General features: G+C 44.1%; 1 protein-coding gene across 1 annotated transcript in view; it reads right to left on the bottom strand.

Annotated features, from left to right (window-relative positions):
• Window positions 1-22,895, bottom strand: part of STAC (SH3 and cysteine rich domain) — a 1,207,284-nt gene that overhangs the window by 1,024,839 nt on the left and 159,550 nt on the right. Inside the window, exon 2 of the mRNA XM_069613195.1 lies at window positions 15,906-16,194. Coding sequence (XP_069469296.1) covers window positions 15,906-16,194 — 289 coding nt within the window. The remainder of the gene's footprint in view (window positions 1-15,905; window positions 16,195-22,895) is intronic.

Below are 22,895 nucleotides of genomic sequence, written 5' to 3'. Positions count from 1 at the left end.
TGCTAGGGCAGCAGCATAGACATGTCTGAATAAATACACTGCTAGTTAACAAGTTTCTCTTCTCAATTCCCCCTACAGACACACATTTAAAAATGGATTCCTTTCCTCAACTACATTAGCACTAATGCTAAACATGAAGGATAATTCTTTCCTGAATCAGCATGCACTTTACACTTACATTTCAACTCACACACAATTAAATATCCTATCAACATCATTAAGTGATTCATCTGCATGTATGTGTTCTGGTCACTGTAATCTGCCATGTACACCATGTTGTGGAGAGGCACGAGGCACCTTAATTCCAACTCAGAAGTGGGACCGTGGCAATATTTCGTGCTGTCCCTACTCTCCTCACTTTGACCCCAACCTCCTCCTATCTTTGTCTGAAATCTGAATTAAAAGGTTCGTGACTGTTATTCTATACTTGTTTTTTTCGGGAGGAGGGTCTAAAATGAATTATTTTTTTTATGTACAATCAACAACTAGATTTTAACAAAAGCTAATAAAAAAACCTCTGACCCTCGAATATTACCCACTCCTCCAGCAAAGGTAAACTTTCAAGTAACACATATCAAAGATAGTCAGTGGAAAACCTTTTTTTATATGCAATTCACTTCTGCTACAAACCTGCCTTAAATACATCTTTATCACTTAAACCTCCATGCATGCCATTGTTCTTAGCAAGACGTCACTCATTGCGGTTTACAAGGCAGAGTAAAAATAAATATGCAAAGCGGCGACTTAATAAATCGATAAATGCCCACTCAGCAGAGCTGTGTGGGCATTTGCAGTGTTAATGTCACTGTGGTGGGCTCAACTACATTAGCTTCAGGCAGGGGAGTTGCTAGGTCTGGAAAAGACCTGGGGCTAAGCTGATGTCGGAACTGTTGAGACTGGGGGCTAGCTAGTCTTTTGGCTGTAGCTCCTGAGATTCTATCCGGGGCTACAACCAAAAGATCAGGGGCTATAGCCCCCTTAGCCCCCCCCTAGCAGCGCCCCTGGCTTCAGGCCCCACTTGCGAGACGATGCTGGCTACGGCTCTGCCAAACATGCGGATGAGGGGAAAGCACCAGGGAACAGACACCGTCATTGCTTTCATCCACGATAACCGTTGCAGGCTTCTTTTCGGTCCTGATGTTTCTTCACTTTCAGAAAGATGTCAGTGCAGACCTGTGCCAGTGGATGGTACTGGTTTGGGCACATGTCACCTTCGCGCAAAATGGTTGTTAGGTTTGTAAATCTTCTGAACGTATCTGTTTCAGGAGAACATGACATTCTCTCTGACAATAGCAGCAAAAACAAATCATTTCCAGCAATCTGGGATTCACTGTGGGTGACCTTTATCCGTATTAAAAAGACATTTACGGCAGGAGCCTCTATCTTTATCAACGCAGGATAGAAGCCATTGCCCTTTCTGGCTTCCAAATGTCACGAGCTTGACAGCGGCAGCAGCACGGGAATATGTAGAGGGAGGGAAACCCCATTAGCTGCTCCATCCCTAAACGAAGGGTAAGAATCTGAGGAGGCATCCTTCCACTTGGCAACCTTATACAAAATGCACATCAATTCGGACATCTTGAAGGACCTTAAAGTTGGTCCTTGTATTTTTTAGAAGTAAACTTAATTGTCAAAATGTTGATACATTATTGTTGTGATTCATGTTTAAGTGCCAGGGGAACACAATGCAAGACCCTGTTAGGGTAATGCTGCTAACACTAAAACACAGCATTTGTATACAGAAGAGGCTTAGGGGTATTTACGTCTCACCCTGAAGTCAAATGCCTTCATCAGCGGTGCAATAATCCCAATGAATGTAGGCTCTTGTGATGAACAATGCCGCACCAAACAGCAGGGCGGGCTGAGAAATAGCACACTAAATTCATATTTATATTAATTCATTAATTAATAATATTATATTAATAATAATTAATAAATTAATTATTTATTTAAGTCCTTTTCTCCCCTTCCAATTCTCTTCCCCCTTCTTCCTCTCCCCCTTTCATTCACTTTCCTCCCTCCAATCTCCCTATCTCCTCCCAAGCTCGTGATCTAGGCGTTCTTTTTGACTCATCTCTCACCTTCTCACAACACATTTCTCTCACCTCCCGCACCTGCCGATACCATCTCTTCAATATATGCCAAATCCGCCCCTCCCTCACATTCCACGCCACCAAACTCCTAATCTCCTCTCTCATCTTTTCCCGCCTCTTCTACTGCTCTTCTCTAATCTTTGGACTTCCTGTATCTCATCTTTCCCCTCTTAAATCCATATACCACTCTGCTGTTCGTACCCTTTGTCTCCTTTCCTCCCGTGACTCCATTTCTTCCTCACTCTCTCACCTTGGCTGGCAACCTTTCCACTTACAGCTTAAATTTTACTTTCTCTGCCTTGTCTTCAAATCCCTCCAATGTCTTGCCCCTCCTTATCTCTCCTCCCTTCTCTCCTTCTACTCCCCCTCCGGCTCCCTTTGTTCCGCTGATCATTTCCTTCTCACTGTACCTCCTTCCCCATGCGCTCTTCCCGCTTCCGCTCCTTCCAACTCCTTGCACCTCTGCATTGGAACTCACTCCCTCTTACAATCCGCTCTACCACGACCTTCACCTCATTTTGCACTTCCCTTAAATCCTTCCTCCTCCATCCTCCTCCTTGAAAACTTCCCCTCTGCCCTCTCCTCTTCCCCCCCCCCACCTTTTCCCACCCCCTCTCTTTCCAGCCCCCCCCTCAGTTAATTGCTCTTTGCACTGTTTTGTGGAATGATTCATGATGTAAATGTTGCTCTAATTGTGAAATGTTGCTGTTATTCTGTATCTTGTTGTTCCTTTGTACAGGGCCTTGGTGTAAAGCGCTCTATAAATAAATAAATAAATCAATCAATCAATCAATTTCCAAGCTGGGGGAGCACATGTTATGAGGACTGTGAGCCACTTTCGAATCAGTGCCTTTAATCATAGTTTCTGTTTCCAAATGCGAGACTGCTTAAAGCATTATCATGTTCTCTAAGCATGCTTGCTGAACATACAGGGGCCGCCATCTTCTCACAGGGTACTCTTGGTTCAGTTAGGAATCACATTTGAGCCAGTATTGATATACAAACGCCTGGGTTGCGATTGCAAATCCACGTGCCCTATCAGAACACTTTTAGGTCTAAGAAAAGTGACGTCCCATTAGCAGAGGTACAAACCTTCCAATGTTTTGTCTGGTGTGTATATATACAGATCACAAACCTTAGTATTTTTTATATTGGTTCCTGAATTATTTTATTTACACATGCGATTTTGACTCCCATGGAAATTGTGCCATCTTTACTTTAGCCTTGATGTTCTCAGAATAAATACATTGCAAAGAAGGTTCCATCCAGAAACACAAATACAACATCCTCATATGGTATTGTTTTCTGTCAGTGTGCTGTCTGTGTGCTGTTAGTGTGCTGTCCGTGTTACTAAAGAAGCAAAATGATCTTTCCATGGAGGGCAGGATTGAGGTGTCATGTCATGCCTAGTTCAAGGGGTGGCATATACTGGAGAGAGGTGGGTGTCTGCCAGGTAGCATCGGATGACTTTGGGAAAACAAACATGGTGTAACCTTGAAGTATATATGTACATCTTGAAGCCCCTGTTGTGACTGCAGTTTCAAGCACTAGAGAGACTCCTTCTGTACATGCTAGTACTGGGGACTGTCTGCAACATGTCTGAGGTTATTTCTCAACCCTAATACGTTGAAGAAGCCTTATTTAGATAGGGTCTATTTAACCAAAGGGTCGGTGAGAGGTCACGTCCCTTCATGGCTATCTCCTTCGGATCTGCAGAAGCAAGAGAGGTGACAAACGCAAAAGCAAAATATAGTGTTTGATCAAAGCATAAGCAGTGAGCTTGCCCACACCAGTGGTGTTTGTCTGGTGGTGGAGAACAAGCTGCCACCTCTGCATGCAGGGGGCAGAGAGTGGAGCAGGGGCAGAGCAGAGACAAATTGGAATGAAAGAGACAGCAGGGATCAAGAGTCGTGACACAAGCGCTAGCAGAGAAGAGGAAGCATAGTGTGGATCCTGGGGCAGCTCGAGATGCTTGGAGGGGAGCGGCGGAGGGAGTACTTTAAGGGGAGCCACTGATTTAGCAATGCGACTCTAACTCCAACTCGGATATTTCAGTGCGCCTGTGTTGGAAACGTAAGGACAAACCCTTCATTTAACACCTCAGGTGGTTTGCAATAAATAAAGTTCTGGGATTATATCATGATGTTCTCCATCACACAGCATGTGCCAGGGCAGCATAGTCACTGCCTTTCTTATATGAATAGATTGGCCATTGAGCAGCGGATAGTCCAGATGGCATCACGTGTCTGAAGTGGAGTCCCTAGAACTCCTGTGCAACATGCACTACTCACTTGATCACCTCTCTCAGCAAGATCATTCATTATTTGTGATATGAATTTCACTAAAGTTACAGAACTTATACTGGTGGCTATTTTCCGATGAATTTGTTCATTGGGCAAATGTTGTAGAGCTGTCATACGTTGTATGTCTAAATTTATAAGCAGAGAATGAACCTGGCGATTGTTTTGCCGAAACGTTCAAATTCATATATCGCTATAATACTTCAATGCATCTGACAGGCACTCTGCTTTTTTCATATAGAAGATGGACTATAATCGGGCCTTGAGTCAAAGTTGGCCTACAGGAAATTTGTTGTACAATCATATTCCATTCACATGTCCCCACACTGTAAAACAAGGGTAGCGCGACGCGAAATGGCTTGTAAAATAAAGAATACTTACGGACACACTGGGACTCATTATGAATGTGGCGGTAAGGCAACAATGGTGCCGGTAGTGCTACCGGCGCCGTTGTTACCACACCGCCACATTACGAGTTCTGCTTGCGGGTGCCGCTCTGCATGCATGGTCAGACCAGAGGCCTCATTATGAGGCTGGAGGTAGGGGGTTAACGGCGCCGTTAACCCACTACCGCCTCATTACGAGGTCAGCTCACGGGACCTGCTCAGGATGCTTGGTTTTACCAGACTTCCTTAGCGGGTCCCGCGAGCGGCCCAGCATGCTAAAAACGGGCCTGTCATTAACGAGCCTGTTGTTAGCATGCTCCCCATTCCCATGGGGGCTCAAATGGAAATGGGGATGTACCGGGTCTGGGTTCCTTGAATGGGGAAATACCGGGCCCTCCTAAGTCGGAATGGCCCGGTATTTCCCCATTCAGGGAACCCAGACCGGGGTTTAGGGGTAGCCATGCCCTTATTAAGGGCATGGCTACCTCCAAATTCGTAATGAGGCCCCAGGCGTGCAGAGTGGCACCCACGAGCAGAACTCGTGATAGCACCAGCACTGTTTATAAACGATGCCGGTGCAACCATGCTCCCACCCCCATTCTGCCCTATGGGGCAGAATGGGGATCGGGAGCCCGGCCATAACGGCACCCGCAAATGGGCAATTACCAGCCCATTCAACTCGTAATGGGCCTGTAATGGCCCATTCGCCGGTGCCGGTGCCAGTAGTGAGTTTGGCGGTAGCTGTGCCCTTATTAAGGCACAGCTACCTCCAAACTCATAATGATGCCCACTTAATTCTTCCACAAGCCACTAGTGCAATACTTTGAGAACAAAGCTACTCTTGAATTAATACATCATGATACAGTCTACAAATAGAGAGCACATAGAAACTAACATTATGCGAAATGAGTAGGCAGCAGTAGGACGCATCAAAACTGCATGCATACATTCAATGTGAGGATGTGAGAAGCATAGTTGAATAAACAGTAACCTTGAATTGATCCTCGGAAAAATATAACAGCAACACAATGGTTGTAGCAGGCACAAGGAGGGTAATAGCCATTACTGAAATGTCAAGACAAACACATTAAACAGAATAGGAGGATGCAAGATAACTATCTGCTAAACCTCCAAACCTTTAGCTTGCATTCACCTCTTTTCTGACCTCGAGGCAAAACTCTAACTGCATGTGACACTCATATTTGAGTACATTGTAATGTAAACTTGGATTTTCGACATCCTGTATAACCAGCAAAATTGCATCTTCAAATGTTTCTTTATGTAAGTCATCATCGTGTGTAAAGGAATTATCAATCAATGGAAGCATGAATGCTGATGCATGTTTTGTTTGCTCTTAATGCTTTGGGATGTGTTATTAAGATGGTCATTAGGGCCATCCTACCCTTATCTCCAAGTATAGTAAAGATGGATGGGTCTATTCATTACCTCTAGTTTATGGTACTTCTGAAACACTGGGGGATCTCCTTCTGGAGAGACCAGCGGAAGAACAACATGAATCTGTATGGGTTACTCTTTAGGTGATGTGTTTAAAACAGAAAGGGAGCTGATAGCACCAGCTGTGTGGGTGGTGAAATTAATACTGAACAGGAATTTGCTATGTGGCAGTTTTCCAAGAAGGTTCTAAGAACCTTCAAGTTGATTCAAAGTCTTTCAGATGAATTTGCTCCAAATTAGACCATTCACCACCAGTGACTGGTCATTGCGGCTACAGATGACTTCAGAAATATTTGTAAATGTTCTTCACTTGCAGGTCCTGTTGAGCTTATTCAAAGGCATCTGCCTATGTCACGCTCATAGGGACGAGAAAGCTCTCAAACGAAATGTGATGTAAAATACCTTCATTTATAATGACTGGTGATGTTAGAGCACCTAGTCGCTCTAAGGATCTTACCTCATGATTGGACGCTCTACCACCTCGACCTTTTATCCATCATGTCCCTGAGTTGTCTACATAATGAGAACGTGATATGATAACAGGGAATTGGCGTTGGGTGCTGTCTATTTAAAAATGCTCAATCTAGCTCAGAAGTTCACTTTTCTTTTGTGGCCACCAGGTAATACAGCCAAGTAAGGACTATCCTTAAATTTCCCCTTGACCCTGATTCAATTAAAATAACTCAAAATTATTGGAACAGTTCTGATGATTTTTATACCCACCATAGTCATCACTGTGCCTCACAATAGAGCTTTAAGACACATTGCACACTGGACATTTGGACTGTTTTGCTATCTCTTTTGCTCCCTTTTCCCTGTATATTTTAAGTTATGTCTAACTGACACATTAGCTTGCCATTTCCGCATGTAAGCATCTATCTTTGTCTGAACTCTAAGGTCGTTTCTCTGTACTGGATTACCTTGCCTTTTATTCCAGAAGAGCCAAGAACTGTTATCCTCGAGTGATATTATGGAACCAGAGAAAGAGTTTAAACTTGAAGAATTTCAATTCTGAGTCAGCAAACTGTGAGTATTTTCACATAGCACAACATGAATATGTAAAGAGTGAATGAAACCTCATTAAAACTAGCAACATATTAGCACTGGAAATCAATTGTTATACTAAACGAACTATCACGGGAAGCGCTCATGTGGCATAAATGACTTTCATTGTTTCCTGTGATTATGGCCACTCCTTTTTGACAAACAAATGGAATCGTGCCTGTTGACCACCAAAGGTCTACCCTTTCTTTTAGGCGTAGTCACTGGAATACCCCCTGCTTGCCCTGGGTCTCACACCCCTGCCTGCTTCATACCACTAATTTATGCCGCTAACCACTTAACTAATCCCTTTGCCTCACCTACAAAGCTCTCAACCATCTAGCCCCCCTTACCTTACTAACAAATTCACCATGAGAACATCCATTAGAACCACGAGATCGATCAATACCCTATGTCTTACAGTACCCAGATTTGCCTCTAAAAGAGCCGGTGGCTCAAGCTTTACTGTCCTCGCCACCCAACTCTGGAATACCTTGCCTCTGAATATTAAGGGGTCCAAATCCTTCCAGTCGTTCAGGAAACATGCCATTGGGTGGCTCCTGACAAAAAGTCAACCTTAAGTTAGACTCGGCTATAAACTGTACATATTGCACATGTCCTATTTTGTCATCATGGGTGGCCATCACATCCATTGTCTGTATATGTTGTATATACTTGCTGCCGTAATATTACTGTGATTCTATGTACTATGCCTGTAACCTGTACTAAGCGCCCTATACTCTTGGGTCCGGAGTGCTATAGAAATAATAAACATAAACATAAACAAACTACCTATTTTCTGACCCTACAAAATGGGCATTCAACATTTTAAGTTCAACATTGTCTATGGTCAGTTTTCTAGCATCAGCCATGTCACAGGGTACCATGTTTGTAGCCTTCTAGCAGCAGGCTTATGCTTGTGACACAGTTAAGTGCATCAAATGCATGGATGTCAGTATAACTCCATTTCTTAAATTGCGCATAGACAGGCACAAGTTACTAAGAAAATATACAGTCTGTAAAAACAGCAAACACTAAGCAATCGGTACCTTGTGGGTATGAAAGTATTATGAAACCTCAACCAAACCACGCTGTTTTTATGGAAAACAATACATCCTGAAATGAAGCTTGGTGTAACTAAATCTTCACATTTTAAGAAAGGGGTTTGGGATTATTGATTTGGTAATCGCAGTTTAGAGGGAAGTCGGCGAGCCCCGTTCAAAAAGCTTTACACTGGTGCAAATCGGGAGATTCCCTGCTACCTTATACCTGATTCTCAAAGCCTAAAGCTGGAGCAAATCTGGAGACACATGTGCAAATGCAATCTCAAATGATTTGAGAAGGGCATCTTGCCAATGCTCCAGGCATCTCTGCATTTGCTGCAGTTTAACCCTTTAGGAACGAGGTATAATAGAACAGGTGCAAATGCAAGATATTCAGGGGCATCTCCTGATGGATCTCGTGCACACCTTTGGGAATTAGCCCAAAAGTGCATTACAGGTATGTTTGAAAAATAAGCTAACATTTCTAGACATGCAATAGGAGAAACTATAGTAGAAACAATCATTAAACCGGCTTCAACAGAAAGGAGTCCAGCCAGGTAAACTAGCTATAAAGTAAGAGATATTTGAATGTCACGAAAGCACATTTTGGATGAAAAAGAAAGCTTTCTGCCAGTAACATTAATGTAATAATTCTAATGACAGCCTGTTTTACATAAGGTTTATACTGGCTTCCTCTAACTTCTAAGTGATGTAAAAATAGATGCTCCTTAACAAATGCAAAGGTATTTTACTGTGGCAATAAGCCCCGAGCCGGCAGGCCATTACCGCCTAGGGTAATGCCCCCGGGGCCCATAGTTATAACGGAGGCCCCGGCGGCATTAGGATTAGAAGGTAATGGCCCGCCATCGAGGGGCTTATTGCCATTAGTATTCTGGGGTTTTTAGCCTCGGGATAAGTGTCATTGTTACTTTTTTCAATCGGCTTTTGTTTTGCTAGTTGAAAAAAGCGGCGCTGCAGTACGCGTTCGTTCTAGAAAGACTAGAACGCGCATACTGCTTCATTACTATGGATCAACAGGGTGCCGATTTGGGCCCTGTTGATCCATAGTAATGAATGGAGAGGTGAGTGAGGAAGCTTCACTCGACCCCGCACGATGCACGCAAAAGCATACACAGGATTACACTGTGGTATGGCTTGGAATCGAGCCAATCCACATTAAGTGTATCGGGTGGCATTGATGCGCCGGGTACTAATTATCAATCCATGGCAGATGAAAGGCTATGCTGGCCCTTCCAGGATTCAAACCTGTGACGTGCAGACTGGCTCCATGGCAGAGCCGAGCAGTTAAGAGCGGACCTATCCACACGCTCTAATATGGCACGCATGTGAGACATCACAGAAGACAGAGTAAAGAATGGGAGAAGACCAGTCAAGACCATCAAAAACATTCTCAGCTAGTCTTCAGATACTTATTTAAACACTTAAGTGACATAGGCATGGTTTGTACAACACTGCATCTTTTAAGGATACACGTTGAAGAAATGTAACATAATAAGAGATCAGCTTTTTAACAAATGTGTTCAATGATATCGGATGGAGCATTTACGTACATGAAAGCATACAAAGACATTGACATTGTGTGCTTTCATATTTGGTGATGAGTGGATTTTACACTTGAAATAAAACCCCCAAAAAAGAAAAGAGGGTTCACTTAAAAATAGAATCTCTGAAGTGCTTCATGCCATTAACAGAGATCCATGATCCTCTGGGCCTAATTATGAGTTTGGAGATATTACAGCTGGTAATACCCCCAAACTTGCTAACCCTTACTGCATACAGTGGCCCGGTAGGTGCACATGATCATGAGTCGTGCACATCACACCATTATTCCCCATTTTCGAGTGCTCTAGTACTCCGTGGAGGTCCAGTAATAATGCACCTGGTAAGTATCACAAGCGGTAGTGCTTTTATGTGGTGGAAAAATCTACCACACAAAAGCAGCTGGAAAACCAGATAACAGTAATTGGGCCTCATTAGTTAGCTCAGTATTTTACCGTGTCCGCCTTGGTGGATGGCGGAATTACCGTCCTACTCCAAGGTGAGCGGGGGCAGTAATTCCCCATTCACCAAGGCTCTTCCCCATTCCCATTTTTGCCCCCATAGGGCATAATGGGAATGGGGAAGGTGCTAATTACGGTACAGCAAATTGCGGTACCGTAATTAGGTCTGAAGTCCCTTTGCGGCACCCTACTTTAACGGCTGGTAAAACCAGCCGTTAAAGTCGGGTCCCGCAAAGAGAACTCGTAGTAAGGCGGTAAGGGTTTACCGGTACCGGTGCCCTTACCGGTACCGGTAAACCCCTACCGCCTACCGTGTAATGAGGCCCAATTATATGGCGTTTTATCACTACTGCCAAACTTGTAATCAGGTTTTGTGTTTCATACCTTGACTAAAATATACAAAAAACTCACGCAACAATCTTGTAGACCAAACAACACAACATAACATAAAATAACATAACATATAGCAATTGAACATATAAAAAGGATAGAAGCTTTAGATGGCTTCTCCCAACACGTGAAGATGTGTTTACCCTCTAAGGGCTTGACCTTAGCACCAGCCTACGTCAATAACTGTATGTATTGATTTGAGTCTACATATGTATTGCAACGTGCAGACGGTAGACCCAGAATTCAATTCTGGTGATGTTATACCAACAAAATAGTTGATTCCGGAATGGCACAGACGATGAATACTAAGAATGTTTTGACAACATGTACCAAGTGTATGGCAGAACTAAGTCCACTATTGGTATAGTTAATCCAAACATGCATTTAGTGGGTGCCAATGTTTACTTAGTAAACACTACGTTTCTTTACTCAGCTATTACTTTTTCAAACTAGCAGTTTGAAATGACATTAAACGGTAAGTTTTCATCAGTAGTAGATTACATTTTCTAACAATGAGTGCAATATCTGAGCACGAACCACACATGTACATTTAATAAGAGTCCAAGCTAATCGACAGAAGACACATCAAAGGAATGCAAAAAAAACTGCTTTATATACTTCAGAAAAAATGCAATGACATATTCCACCTTTTGAACCAAGTTATGGTCTATGCTAGAATTCAACATTACCATTATACTATTTGGCTAAATAGTCTACACCTGAGTGTTTACCAAATCACAGTTATTCTATCATGCTTTTTGTTGTAGTCTAAACTGGAAGTACCATCTCAATGGAAGTAAAGACATTGTACAACATTCTCATTCTATTATGCTAATCATGTGGAATGTGATATTTTGACCATTCATTAAAACATTTCTAAAAATAGTCTGTTGCACTTTGCAATGTCCTCTCCAATTAAGGAGAGGCATATGCACACTGCGCAGCCAATGGCCCCTGCCTAGTTTCCCGATGATTTAGGGTCAGTTTGGGTACCTTACGGAGAAAGACTATGCTCCCAATATAAGCCCCCTCACTTTGATGCTTATCATACCGTACCTGAGCCGTGATGTAGGCGCCCTAGGGGAGACACCATGCGGAGCAGGGCTCCATGCTACATGGTCAGACATACCAGCTTGCTTCTCAACCGTTACATTGGTGCTGAGCACTTGGTCTAGACAACTGACTACAGGCTGCTCGAACAGGAGCACTACATGGTTCCTTGTTCCTGAGATGGAAGTGTGGGGGGGTCCAAGTAGTTGGGGGAATGGGGCACTTTGTGATCCGGGGCACTTTTGAAGTCACTGCTCTCTGCAGGTGTGGAAGTGGGCTCTGATCGATCCTTGCTGGTGCACTTCTTATTATGGGGTGGGGGAGGGCAACATGGTTGTAGTCGGCTACTGCCTCCAGTGGCTTACGGTTCCCTCCATCCCTACTAATGGTCCCCCATGTCTCCCTCTCTCACATGGATTTTCACAAGAACACGAATCAGTTTCTTTAGGTTCGCTATCTTGGACATAGCTTGGCTACATTTGCATTTGCTAACCATAGGTGCCTTCTTCTCAACAGGGTCAGAGATATGCGAGAGAGGGGGACTATGTAGAGTCAGTGGATAGGGAGTGATGGGCCCCAGCTGGGGGCTCAGTCGGGAACCAATCCCATCACGCATATCCTGTTCAGTCATACTTGGAGGTGGGCTCATAGGACTCCTAGGACCCAGAGGACTCATGGGGGGAGGGCGGGTATGAGAGGGAACGCACACATTGATGCCGTCCCCCCTCAATATTTATTGCATTATTAATTGCCATGGATACTGGGAGACTATTCAAATCTGGGACTGAGGCCATCAATCTGGGATCCAATTCAAGGTCCTGGCTCTCGTGCTTCTAGTCCTAGTGGCTCGCCACCCGCTCCCCCCGACTGCCTTGTGGCCAGTTTGGCAGATCTAGAGGTGAAGGGTTTTGTCCTGTGGGTACCCACATGACAGCAGGCACTAGGATGTCCTTGCCCAGGCCAGCTCCAATTAACAAGTTATCAGGGGCAGTGCTACTCAATGCTGGAAGATTATTGCTAGCCAAGGCCTCAATAGTTGACAGCACTGGGGTTGCACTTTTACCACCCTCAATTTTCTTCGCTCATAGATTTCATCCATCTAAGGTGCTGAGCTGACACGGCACTGAACCGCCACCTTATTGATCTCAGCCGTGACGTTATTCACATAACTGTCTTTTTTCCGAATACTCAGAGCTACAGATTGCTGATCTGCTGTTGCTGCTGAAATGTGGATGGTCCCTTGCCTTATCGTCTGGTCCGGATGTTTAATCTCCCAAGAGTTGTGATTGGTCCCGAGAAACTAGTTGATTTCTTTGATTAAGCTGTATGCCTCTCTAATGATTCCTATAGGACTGTGGAGCTGTCTCCTGTTAGTGCCTATATCAAAGCCTAGTGCAGCAGGTACCCGCTACTAACTGGTGCTTTACAGTTAGTATTTTGTGCGCTTTGGTGGCTCTTGCTTTGTGGAAGAGGGCTAGTTAACGTATAAGACAAAACAGTCACAAACATTGTAGATCTCTCTCACCTGGTTCTCAGTCGCTTACCTAGTAAACTTGCATGTTGGTACAACCCTGTGCTGGATCCACCGCCTTCCTCCTGTGGTTGCCTAACAACCAGCGTGAGCACAAGACCTGCACCCTTTCCCCACGGGTTTCACCCTGCAGGGTGGGCTGGGAGAATTTGAACAAAAGGGGGTGTGGCCTCCAGTGCCTCCATTAGAGTCCATGCTGTGAGCTCCCTGGCTCAATGGAAGTGCGGGAGGCAAAAGGGGATGTGGCCTCCACACTGCCATCAAGGTTTGTGCTATGAGCCCCCTGGCTCATTAGATGTGCAGGAGAAAAATGGGCCCAACACCTGCGCCCTTTCCCCACAGGCTTCACCCTGCAGGGCGGGCCGGGAACATTTGAACAAAAGGGAGTGTGGCCTACAGCATTGCTGTCAGAGTCTGTGATATGAGCCCCCTGGCTAAATGGAAGTGCAAGAGGCAAAAGCGGGCATGCCCTCCACGCCACCGGCAAGGTCAGTGCTATGAGCCCACGGGCTGTGGAAGTGCGGGAGCAAAGTGGGCCCAACACCCATGTCCTTTCCCCCTGGGCTTCACCCTGCGGGGCGGGCGAATTTGAAAAAACAGGGCGTGGCCTACAGTACCACCATCAGAGTCTGTGCTGGGAGCTTTCCCTAAGCAGGGATATGTATAAAATACACATATTGATGCTTCCTTAAAAGAGTGGCGGAATTACGTCATCAGCATGTGCGCATTGTTGAACAACTCATGGTTTTGGGCAGCCTTTCAAATATTTTTGGAATGATCGACCCACAATGTCAGAGGTAAATCCAAGCTGCACCAAAAAAGTTGCGATCTGTGCACTAAAAAGTATTTGAAAAACCTCACATAGCAGGCACCCCACGTGCAAAAGAACCAGAAAATTGGGTTAAGTGGTTCCTTATTAGGCCACTTTGTGTCTATGACTATGTTGCAAACAAACTAGAGCTATATTATTCCCTGGAATCTAAAGTTGATCAAGTGTTGCAAACGTATGTGTTGTTCAGATCAACATTGTGAACAGCTAAACGTCCCATTTTTATTACACTTATTAAATATGATGTTAATAGCTACTAATAGCTGCCTGATATCTTGGGTTATCAGTTTCTTTGTAGATGATTTTTGACACAGGGTTTGTTACATCATACACCCCTGTGAGTTACAGTATCAACATCTGTAGCATTTTCTAACAGTAGGAGCCGAGCTAAAAAAATAACGACAAATAAGTGATCTCACACTGTACATGTGTCTGCATTGTCTTAATTGCAAAGTTCTGCTCATTATCAAATAATTGATCAAACTAATTTAGACTTGCCCATCTTTCTCTCTCAAATTCTGAAAGGGGGGAAAAAAGCCATGTGATGTAGCTTGATATCCCAACGGGTGTTTACTGCTCCAGCGTAGAGTCCCATAACACCAAGCACTATATTCATAAACTGCTCCAACCTGCTTTTTTTCTTAAAAAATGTATTTAGTTTTTTTCATATATATCGGTATGCATGCAGTGTGTGGACTCCTGTATCCAGCGTCAAGATCCCCAAATGTATCAAATGTATATACGAGGCCCGATCCAAGACTGAATACAACAGAACAGAGTTGCCCTATAACATTTCCCCAAATCTGGGGACCAAAAGACCTCTTTATCCAGAACTTGTCTACTTTTCCTACTTGACACTCGTGGGATTTTCTTTTTACCTAAGACGAGTTCCAGTTGAAGATCTAATTCATTAAAATGTTTGATGGAACGTGCATTAAAGCAGGTGTGAAAAGGAATGGTAAGTTCGTCAAAAATCATCATTTGGATGTGACCAATTGAAGCCTCTACAGATAATGGAAGGATCAAATACTTAGCAGTCTACTCATTTCTTGTATTAATGTGAGGTCATTTCTGTGACATATGTTTGTGAGATGGTATGTAGTTATAAAATCCAAATATTATGTTTTACTGTGTTGTCTAATTATAAACCTGAATTTCAGCGTGAGAATGGTTAATAGAATAAACGCATTTTTCAGCAAAATGAGTGCAACTTTGAAATATTTCAGGAAAAATGTTACGAGGGTTCAGGTTAAAACAAATGTGTCTTCCGTGTATAGTGCACTCTTGTGTTCTTAGTTGTACATTGTAAAGTGTGAAGTTCCATCCAATGGTCTAAGCTTAATGGCTTCCCAATACAATGAGGAACCATCAAAGGAGACATTTGACAAACTTGCCAAGTAGTTCTCTGTGCACTGACTAAGAGTCCCAAACTCTCTCTTTATATATAACCAGGACTTGGGTACATCAGAGCATGCAATGGCTGTATTTTAGAGTTAAAGGGATTTCCTCACGTCCTGCACCAGACTCACTTCCAAGATATGTCCCAATTGAAGCGGTCAAATGCATTTTCCAAACCAACAGCTGTTGCCAGACTTAGATGCAATGTCTGCCAACAAGTAAAGCACTCACTCTCCGTGAAATACAGTCTAACCTTTCAATGCCAACCCTAGTTTTAGAATCAACCATGGCGAACAGACAGCTGACCCAGTAAGGTCTTCAGTAGAAATAGCAGTCATGAAAATCGAAGAGGTACTTCCGGCGCTTACCGACAATCATGTGGTTGCACGAGTCGCAGAAGGTGGGCTTCTTGAAGATGTGCTCCTGGAAAGCGTGCCCCTTGCTGTCGGGCGGCAGCTGCGGGACTGGGCTCGGGCATTTAGTTGGGGTAGAGTTCTGGCTCTCTGAGATTTTGAGCTGGCTGGTACTAATGCACACTTTGGACAGCAAATCCACCTGAAGCTTCACATCCGTGTTATTGCTCTGGAAGAAGTTATCAGCGCTTTTGCTCCGCATACTTTTGGTTTTGAAGGAAAGGGACCTCTTCAGCTTCTGTAGCTGCAATAAAAAGAAAAAGAAAGACAATGAAAGGACACACGCATTCAAGCTTTCCATTGGGCTTAAACCATCCACGGGACATGCGCACAATTCCCCAAACGTTCTTTCATGCAAGTGAAGGGATGTGCTAGTGCATCCCCTGAATTTACATTAAAACGTGCCCAATTCACAAGAAGGATCAGAATAGGTGCATTATACACGTGTTCAATTGCACCTTTTCCTCAACCTCTTGTGCACAACTTCACAAACCAGGGAGTGATGGGGGTCTTTTCCTGCGTTTCAAAAGAGCCGTTCATTTCACACAGTGGATGCGCTTTGAAATCAGTGAAAATGAAAAGCATCCTCCGGTTCCTGTTTGAACCAGGGCGGGCATATGGGCAATGCAAAGAATGAGAGTGTTGAACACTTCAGTGCATGACTTTTAAGCAGCAAAGTCGTGGTATAAACTATGGCTGTTCCACTTGCGTGATAGCCCTTAAACAGGGATAGAAGTAATTATTTTGTCTTTTTTTTGCATTTCACAATGACAAGCCGCGTAAGGGTTGATCATGGTGAAATACGTTCACAGCACACATATGTGTGGACTGGGAGCCGATTAAGCATTCGTGTTGAGCAAGGCTGGCTAGTGCACCATGCCACCATCTGTGCTGGTGTATGGCCCCTGGGAACATTTCAGTTCACCTTTGTGAATACAGCGTCTCTTTGTTGCATGCAAGTGAAAAAGTGCATTCTCTGTGCTTGTTTCACTTGGGTGATTTTTGGGTGATTTTTTAGGGAGAGAGATCATTGGGTGCACTGCATTCCCTAGGATGATCCTGCCAAAATGATTACTTAATCTCAAGATGCCTCATTGACAAACAACGGACAACGGAAAACTGAATAGATCATTTAAAACATGCCAAATCTGATATTGTCAAACTGATTTCCACATTTTCTCAAACAATATTTATTTACTCCTACCACTACATGCACAACTGGAGCACCTGATTAATGACCCATGGCTCAATTTGCCAGTTCACTGACTGGTTCTTTTCTTTTTAAACATTTATTTTGTGTGGTCCTCATATGTAGAGTTATTTGAGAAAAGCTTACATATAGCAGAAATATAGCAGTGACCAGCCTTAGAGAGAAAGAGCACTTAACCTATTCCCAGGACCTCCAAAACAGCCAAAAGGGCGTATGCATAAATTCCCCTTGAAAGTATTGGAACACAAGTTAGCAACTTTAACCAATCCCACAAGCCACAACGTCAATATGAAACTAACACCCGATCCGGTGGGCCAAGTTATAGCACAAGGGCGACCCCCGGCACCATTAACACATGATCCTACGGGCCAGATTGGGTATTATTGCCATTAGCACCGCGGGTTTCTTGATTGATAGCAATGTATTCTGTTTGAATAAACGGGACGCCTTTCGGGCTCCATGCAGAGCCCCTCTTCCATTTCTATGGCAGCTCAGGAAGGAGGAGAGAGCGGAAGAGGCAGTATGCACTGCTGCCAAAAGAATGACGGTGACTGGGTTATATGGGCGGGGCGGAGGAAATGGTGACTGGAGGGGAGAGGAGGGATGGAGGAAGATGGCGGGAAAGGAAGCAGATTTCAAGCTGCTTGGAACGTGGGCTTGGATCACGGGATTCGGCCTGTGATCCAAGCAACCTGATTGGTTAGCTCCCCCGCCCAGATGCTAATGCTGTCTTTTCAAATCTCAACCAAACCATTATGGAACTGGGTGACAGACATCCCCCTTGAAATGGCTTTATATCAGAGGTACATTCTGTACACCCTGGTACACTGACAAGCTAACCCCAAAAAGTTGTAACATCCGGTCGATCAAAAAATGATGGCATAAAATGCAGTGGAACAAAAATCTCCTGACCCTCAAGGCCTCATGCATTACACGGCAGCATATCATCATTGAAGCCAAAAACACATATCACTCATCAACCATCTCAGGTGCTGCCAAACAAATGAAAGCTTCCTTCACTGCAGCCGAACCCTGCTCATACCCACTGCCTGAAAGAGTAATCCATACGCCTACAGAGAAATGCATTGCTATTAACAGCATTTGTATTATCAAAATATATAGCATACTACAAAAGATCCATATTACAAAATTGGTTGCATCTCCGTTCTCGGACTCACATAACATACAACAAATCTGAACTGCCTTCATTCACACTACACACAAGAATTTTCCTGAAACCTTCCTCTCATTTAAACCAAATGTATACAAATCTGACTCCCTCCCCACTGCAATGGTAAAGCAGAACAAGGGGGTTGCCATGATAACTCCCCTAAATAGTAAATGCTTCTTCCCAATCACCCCAAATACAGGTTTTAAACACGTTAATTGAAAATTCCACCTCTGATCCAGACAATCTCACAAACTACCAATCACCAGCCTCCAGGTCATTGGCAAAATCATTGAGAGGCAGTTACCAACCAACTCCATGATCGGAGTTACCAACACGGCCTGCTCTCAATCTGGGGTCAGACCAAAATGTAGCACCGAAACAGCCACCATCCAGATCATGGATGATGGTCTTCAAAGCATGAACAAAGGCAAATTATGCCTCGTGATCCTCCTTGATCTATCTGCAGTATTTGAAACTTTCGACCACCTGAGACTAATCCTCCTACTTACGAACAGAATGAGCTTCTCGGACAAAGGTCAACGGCACCACCAGGTCAGCTGCAAAGTCCCACATGGCTCAATACACTCCCCGGTGATCTTCAACAATATACGTGAAGCCATTGGGATCACTTCTCAATGAAATTCACAAACACTCCACCTGTACATGGACAATATCCAATTGTACCTGAAAGTCAGTGTCATCTCATGCCTGAGAAATTGCCTGACCACCAGCCAAAAATAAATATGAAATGATATGATATGATATGTTATGATAGTTTATTTATATAGCGCCTATATACAATGTGTTTCAAAGTGCTTCAAGGCAAGGGAGGGAACAACAGAAAATACAATTTGTTTATTATTTTTTATCAATGACAATGACATTCTTACAGGCCATGAACAGTAAGGATGTGAAATTAACTATCGTACTCGGCCTGATGACATTTCAGATAGTGCAAATGGTAAGATATAGATAAGGAAGGGAGGGGGAGAGTGGGAAGGAAATGGAACAGAGAGGCGACTACCATACTAGGCCTGATGATATTTCTGGTAGAGCTGGAGAAAAACAAAAGGTGAGGGAGTGGAGTGCAGAAAGGGAGGGGAGGAACAAAACAAGCGACTGTTGCACTAGGCCTGATGACATGACAAGCACATCCCTGATGCTCAGTCCCACAAAGACAGAATGTATCCCACTACATCAGCCATTTTAGTAGAATGCGGGATCATGGTGGAATAACAAGATTTTCTTTGATTATTTCAGATCTCACCTGACACTAAATTCCAAATCACTTAAGTTCACAATAGAAGACACTCTCTTCTTCCAACAACATATCAGCAAAAAGGCCCAGCACATCTGGTACCACCTACCCCTTCTCAATAAGATAAAAACCATCCTTTCACAGAAGAACTGTGTAGACACAGCCCAAGCCCTAGTAATCATACACACCATTGGTGAAACACCATCTTCACCAGCATTCTAGTGATACACCTTTTGCCGCTAAGAGCCTCCTAACATCACGCGGCATAACTCATAAAGGGGAACAAGAAATGTAACCAAATTTCTCCCACTCTAAGGGAGCTGCATTAGTTCAAATCCCAGACAGAATACTTTCTAAGACCACCTGCATGAACTATAAAGTAACCACTGCTCGCACAGCAGCCTACCTAAGCCTACCTACCTGTAAACCTCTGTAGTGCAGGTAGCTCCTCCAGGTGTTAGACCCTTGCTAGGCTTGAGAAGAAACTGGGGTGCAAAGAAAAAAGCAGCTAAGAAGTCTTCTCTATGCCCTTGCCTACTGAAACACCATCTTGGTGGCAATTCGGATTGTGGCAATTCTCTTGCAGTTTAGAAAGGAACTCAAGCCCTTATCGCTCAGTCAATGCCTAGGTGCTACGTAGGTTACTTGTGTTCCCGCATGACAACCCATCCCCATGGCCAAACATCCCATGGCACCTCTTGTAACCAATCCAGTGTAACTCATGTGTGACCCTAAATGGCATATGCAACACTCTGCTTCATCCTAGCTAGATGTGCGCATATAAAACCCCAAATACAAATACTAATTGTATAGGAATTTAATTTCTCAGATAGGCTGAGTTTTTTGAGTGGATCATCTCGCGAAGGAGACTAGCCAAACTGAAGTGAGTCCTCTCTTCATGTGGAAGCCAGTCCATCTGTCACAGAACACTGGCAGTCCTAGCTTTGGACGACAATCCATGCTCAACTGGTATTTCTATTTCTTGATGAGTGAGATACGGATGAACTTTGTGTTCTCCTTTGTTTTAAAAACATTCACAGGTATTCAAATCGGATAGCTTTTATGATCCCTCATTTCCCTAATGTATAACGGTGTGATAGTTTGGCGCATAAAACGATATTTTGCTCATAAAGTGAGACCCTATTAATTTACTGAGATTGTATCTATGGGTTCTGTTTTAGTAGCATCCTTTTCATACTGGCCAATCAGGATGCAGGAATTCTATGCATCAATGCCAGTATTCCCGGAATGTATCCTTCCTTCAGGCTGCAAGCACTGCACATTCTTTTCCAGACTTCTTACTCTGCCACTGCCTCCCTCTGCACCCGGCATTGTCAGCTGGGCGCAAGCCTTTCGTTCTCCAGCACCCATCTTGCTATTCCCCATCCTGTGCGCATCGGCAGTTGGCGACATGACATGTTTCGCTGCACACCTTCCTTGTGCATCTCCCGCCTACATGTCACCACAGTGCGAAAGGTAAGCAACAACAATGTCAAGCATCTTGCCAATGTCGCCGAGCATGGTAAAGGTCATACCATGGGAACAACCTGCTCCCTCACAGGTGATTAGAGACTTAGCACCTCTGGGGGTGGCATTATCTGGCATTAGGTGCGCCAGAAAGCCCTCCCTAACTTCTTTGCTCCCCTCCGGATATGAAGTCAGTCTTTCCAGGCATCTAATGCCCGATAATGCCACCCTCCAGGAACTCCAAGGCTAAAGTATGAGCCTGCTTGTTCAGCTTCTTCAGAGTGTGTTCTGGTAAACGTCTTTCTTGACTTTAGAGCGCGAATTGCACGTGCTGCCGCTTCAGGGACACTACTCAATTTCCCTTTGCCTTAATGACCGACTCATGTTCTCGCATACACACCACACTGTTAATTGCTATTTATGACAAGACGTATTATATCCCTGGAAAGTGATGTGCTGTTTTCAGATTGACAATATGCGGGCAATATGAAAAGTTGTAGCCCACAGAATGTGCAGCATGTCACATTCCAAGGCTAACGGAAATGCAGCCGAACCCACCCATGATTGCCTACTCAGATCCAAACACTGTGAACAGGCCCTGCGTTTCCATGTTAATGTAACTCCCCCAAGTAGAAGGAGTGTTGGTCCCAGCAAGTAAATAATACTTACCCACCTGTTATATAGCCATATACATGCATCACTTGCATCCAACATATATGCCCTTTAGTTTCCTTTTTTCTTTTTAATCCATAAGTGAGGGGCGTTATATAAGTTTTATAGCGCCTGCCCACAGGCGTTATCAGATGTTATAGCACCATAAACCCTGTTGAATTGCCCTGCTGCACGTGACGCTTTAACAGCTCTGTAGGCCCCACAACGCCCACGTGGAACCCTTGGATCAAGAGTTAATTATAACATTGGAATGTTGGCAGACCACTGGAAACAGCGGGCCAGCAGAGGGTCTTAGACACTATTACAAACCTTGCTGTTGCTCTCCCAGCTTTCCTACACAACGCATTTCACGCGAACAATGCTCACTGCAAGGCTATGAGCACTTTCTCCAACTGTTGTCATTGGCTATTATTGTGTTTGGAGCGGACTCCGCCCACTGGTAATAGCAGGTCATCCTGAGCTAAAGGCCCTCGTGCAGTGAGGACATCAGCAACTGCAGCCAGCAACGCAGGGCCGGCTACAAATGCACTCCTTAGGTGTGGACTAAGAGGGTGACAATCATGCAAACACACACACAGTAGCTCAAACAAAGTAGGCATGTGCTTATTCTGGACTGTCTTGTGTACATACGTTGCAAATACAGTCAACCGTGATTATAGGGGCTAACCTTGGATGTTCAACTAAAGATAGCTATACTTTCCACTTTTTCACAAGAACATGTGTGCTAAACGAAGCAGTGTAAACAGCTTCGCACAGTACCATTAGTGAAAGCTTCATAGGCTTTTAAACCAAGTTTCAAACGAGTTGGAGATGCCCTTGTGAACTTTGCCAGGGAGCCATTGCTAAATTGGGCATTTATAGCAGAATGAACACGCGTATTGGGCCCCAGACGGGCAGATCGCTCATGACAGCAAACAACTAATGATGTCACATCCTCACAGTCCAGCCGTACTAAATCTTGCATTCAGTGGCGAGTACCGCGACAGCCATTCATTGTGTATTAGTGACACCTGTCATTTATTCATGTGATCTAAATATTACTTTACAAGTGGGTTTGATGGGTATTCACAGGGATTGTGCGGAATGTGACAAATAGTGCATGTAAAAAACCCTGGCATTTTCACATTAAAATCCTCGATACTGAGTGCTGGGTGTCCTTCCCTGAGA

This window comes from Ambystoma mexicanum, chromosome 5p (assembly GCF_040938575.1).
Source record: "Ambystoma mexicanum isolate Mex_15411 chromosome 5p, UKY_AmexF1_1, whole genome shotgun sequence".
NCBI classification, from domain to species: domain Eukaryota; kingdom Metazoa; phylum Chordata; class Amphibia; order Caudata; family Ambystomatidae; genus Ambystoma; species Ambystoma mexicanum.
This window is presented reverse-complemented; position numbering and strand designations above follow the sequence as displayed.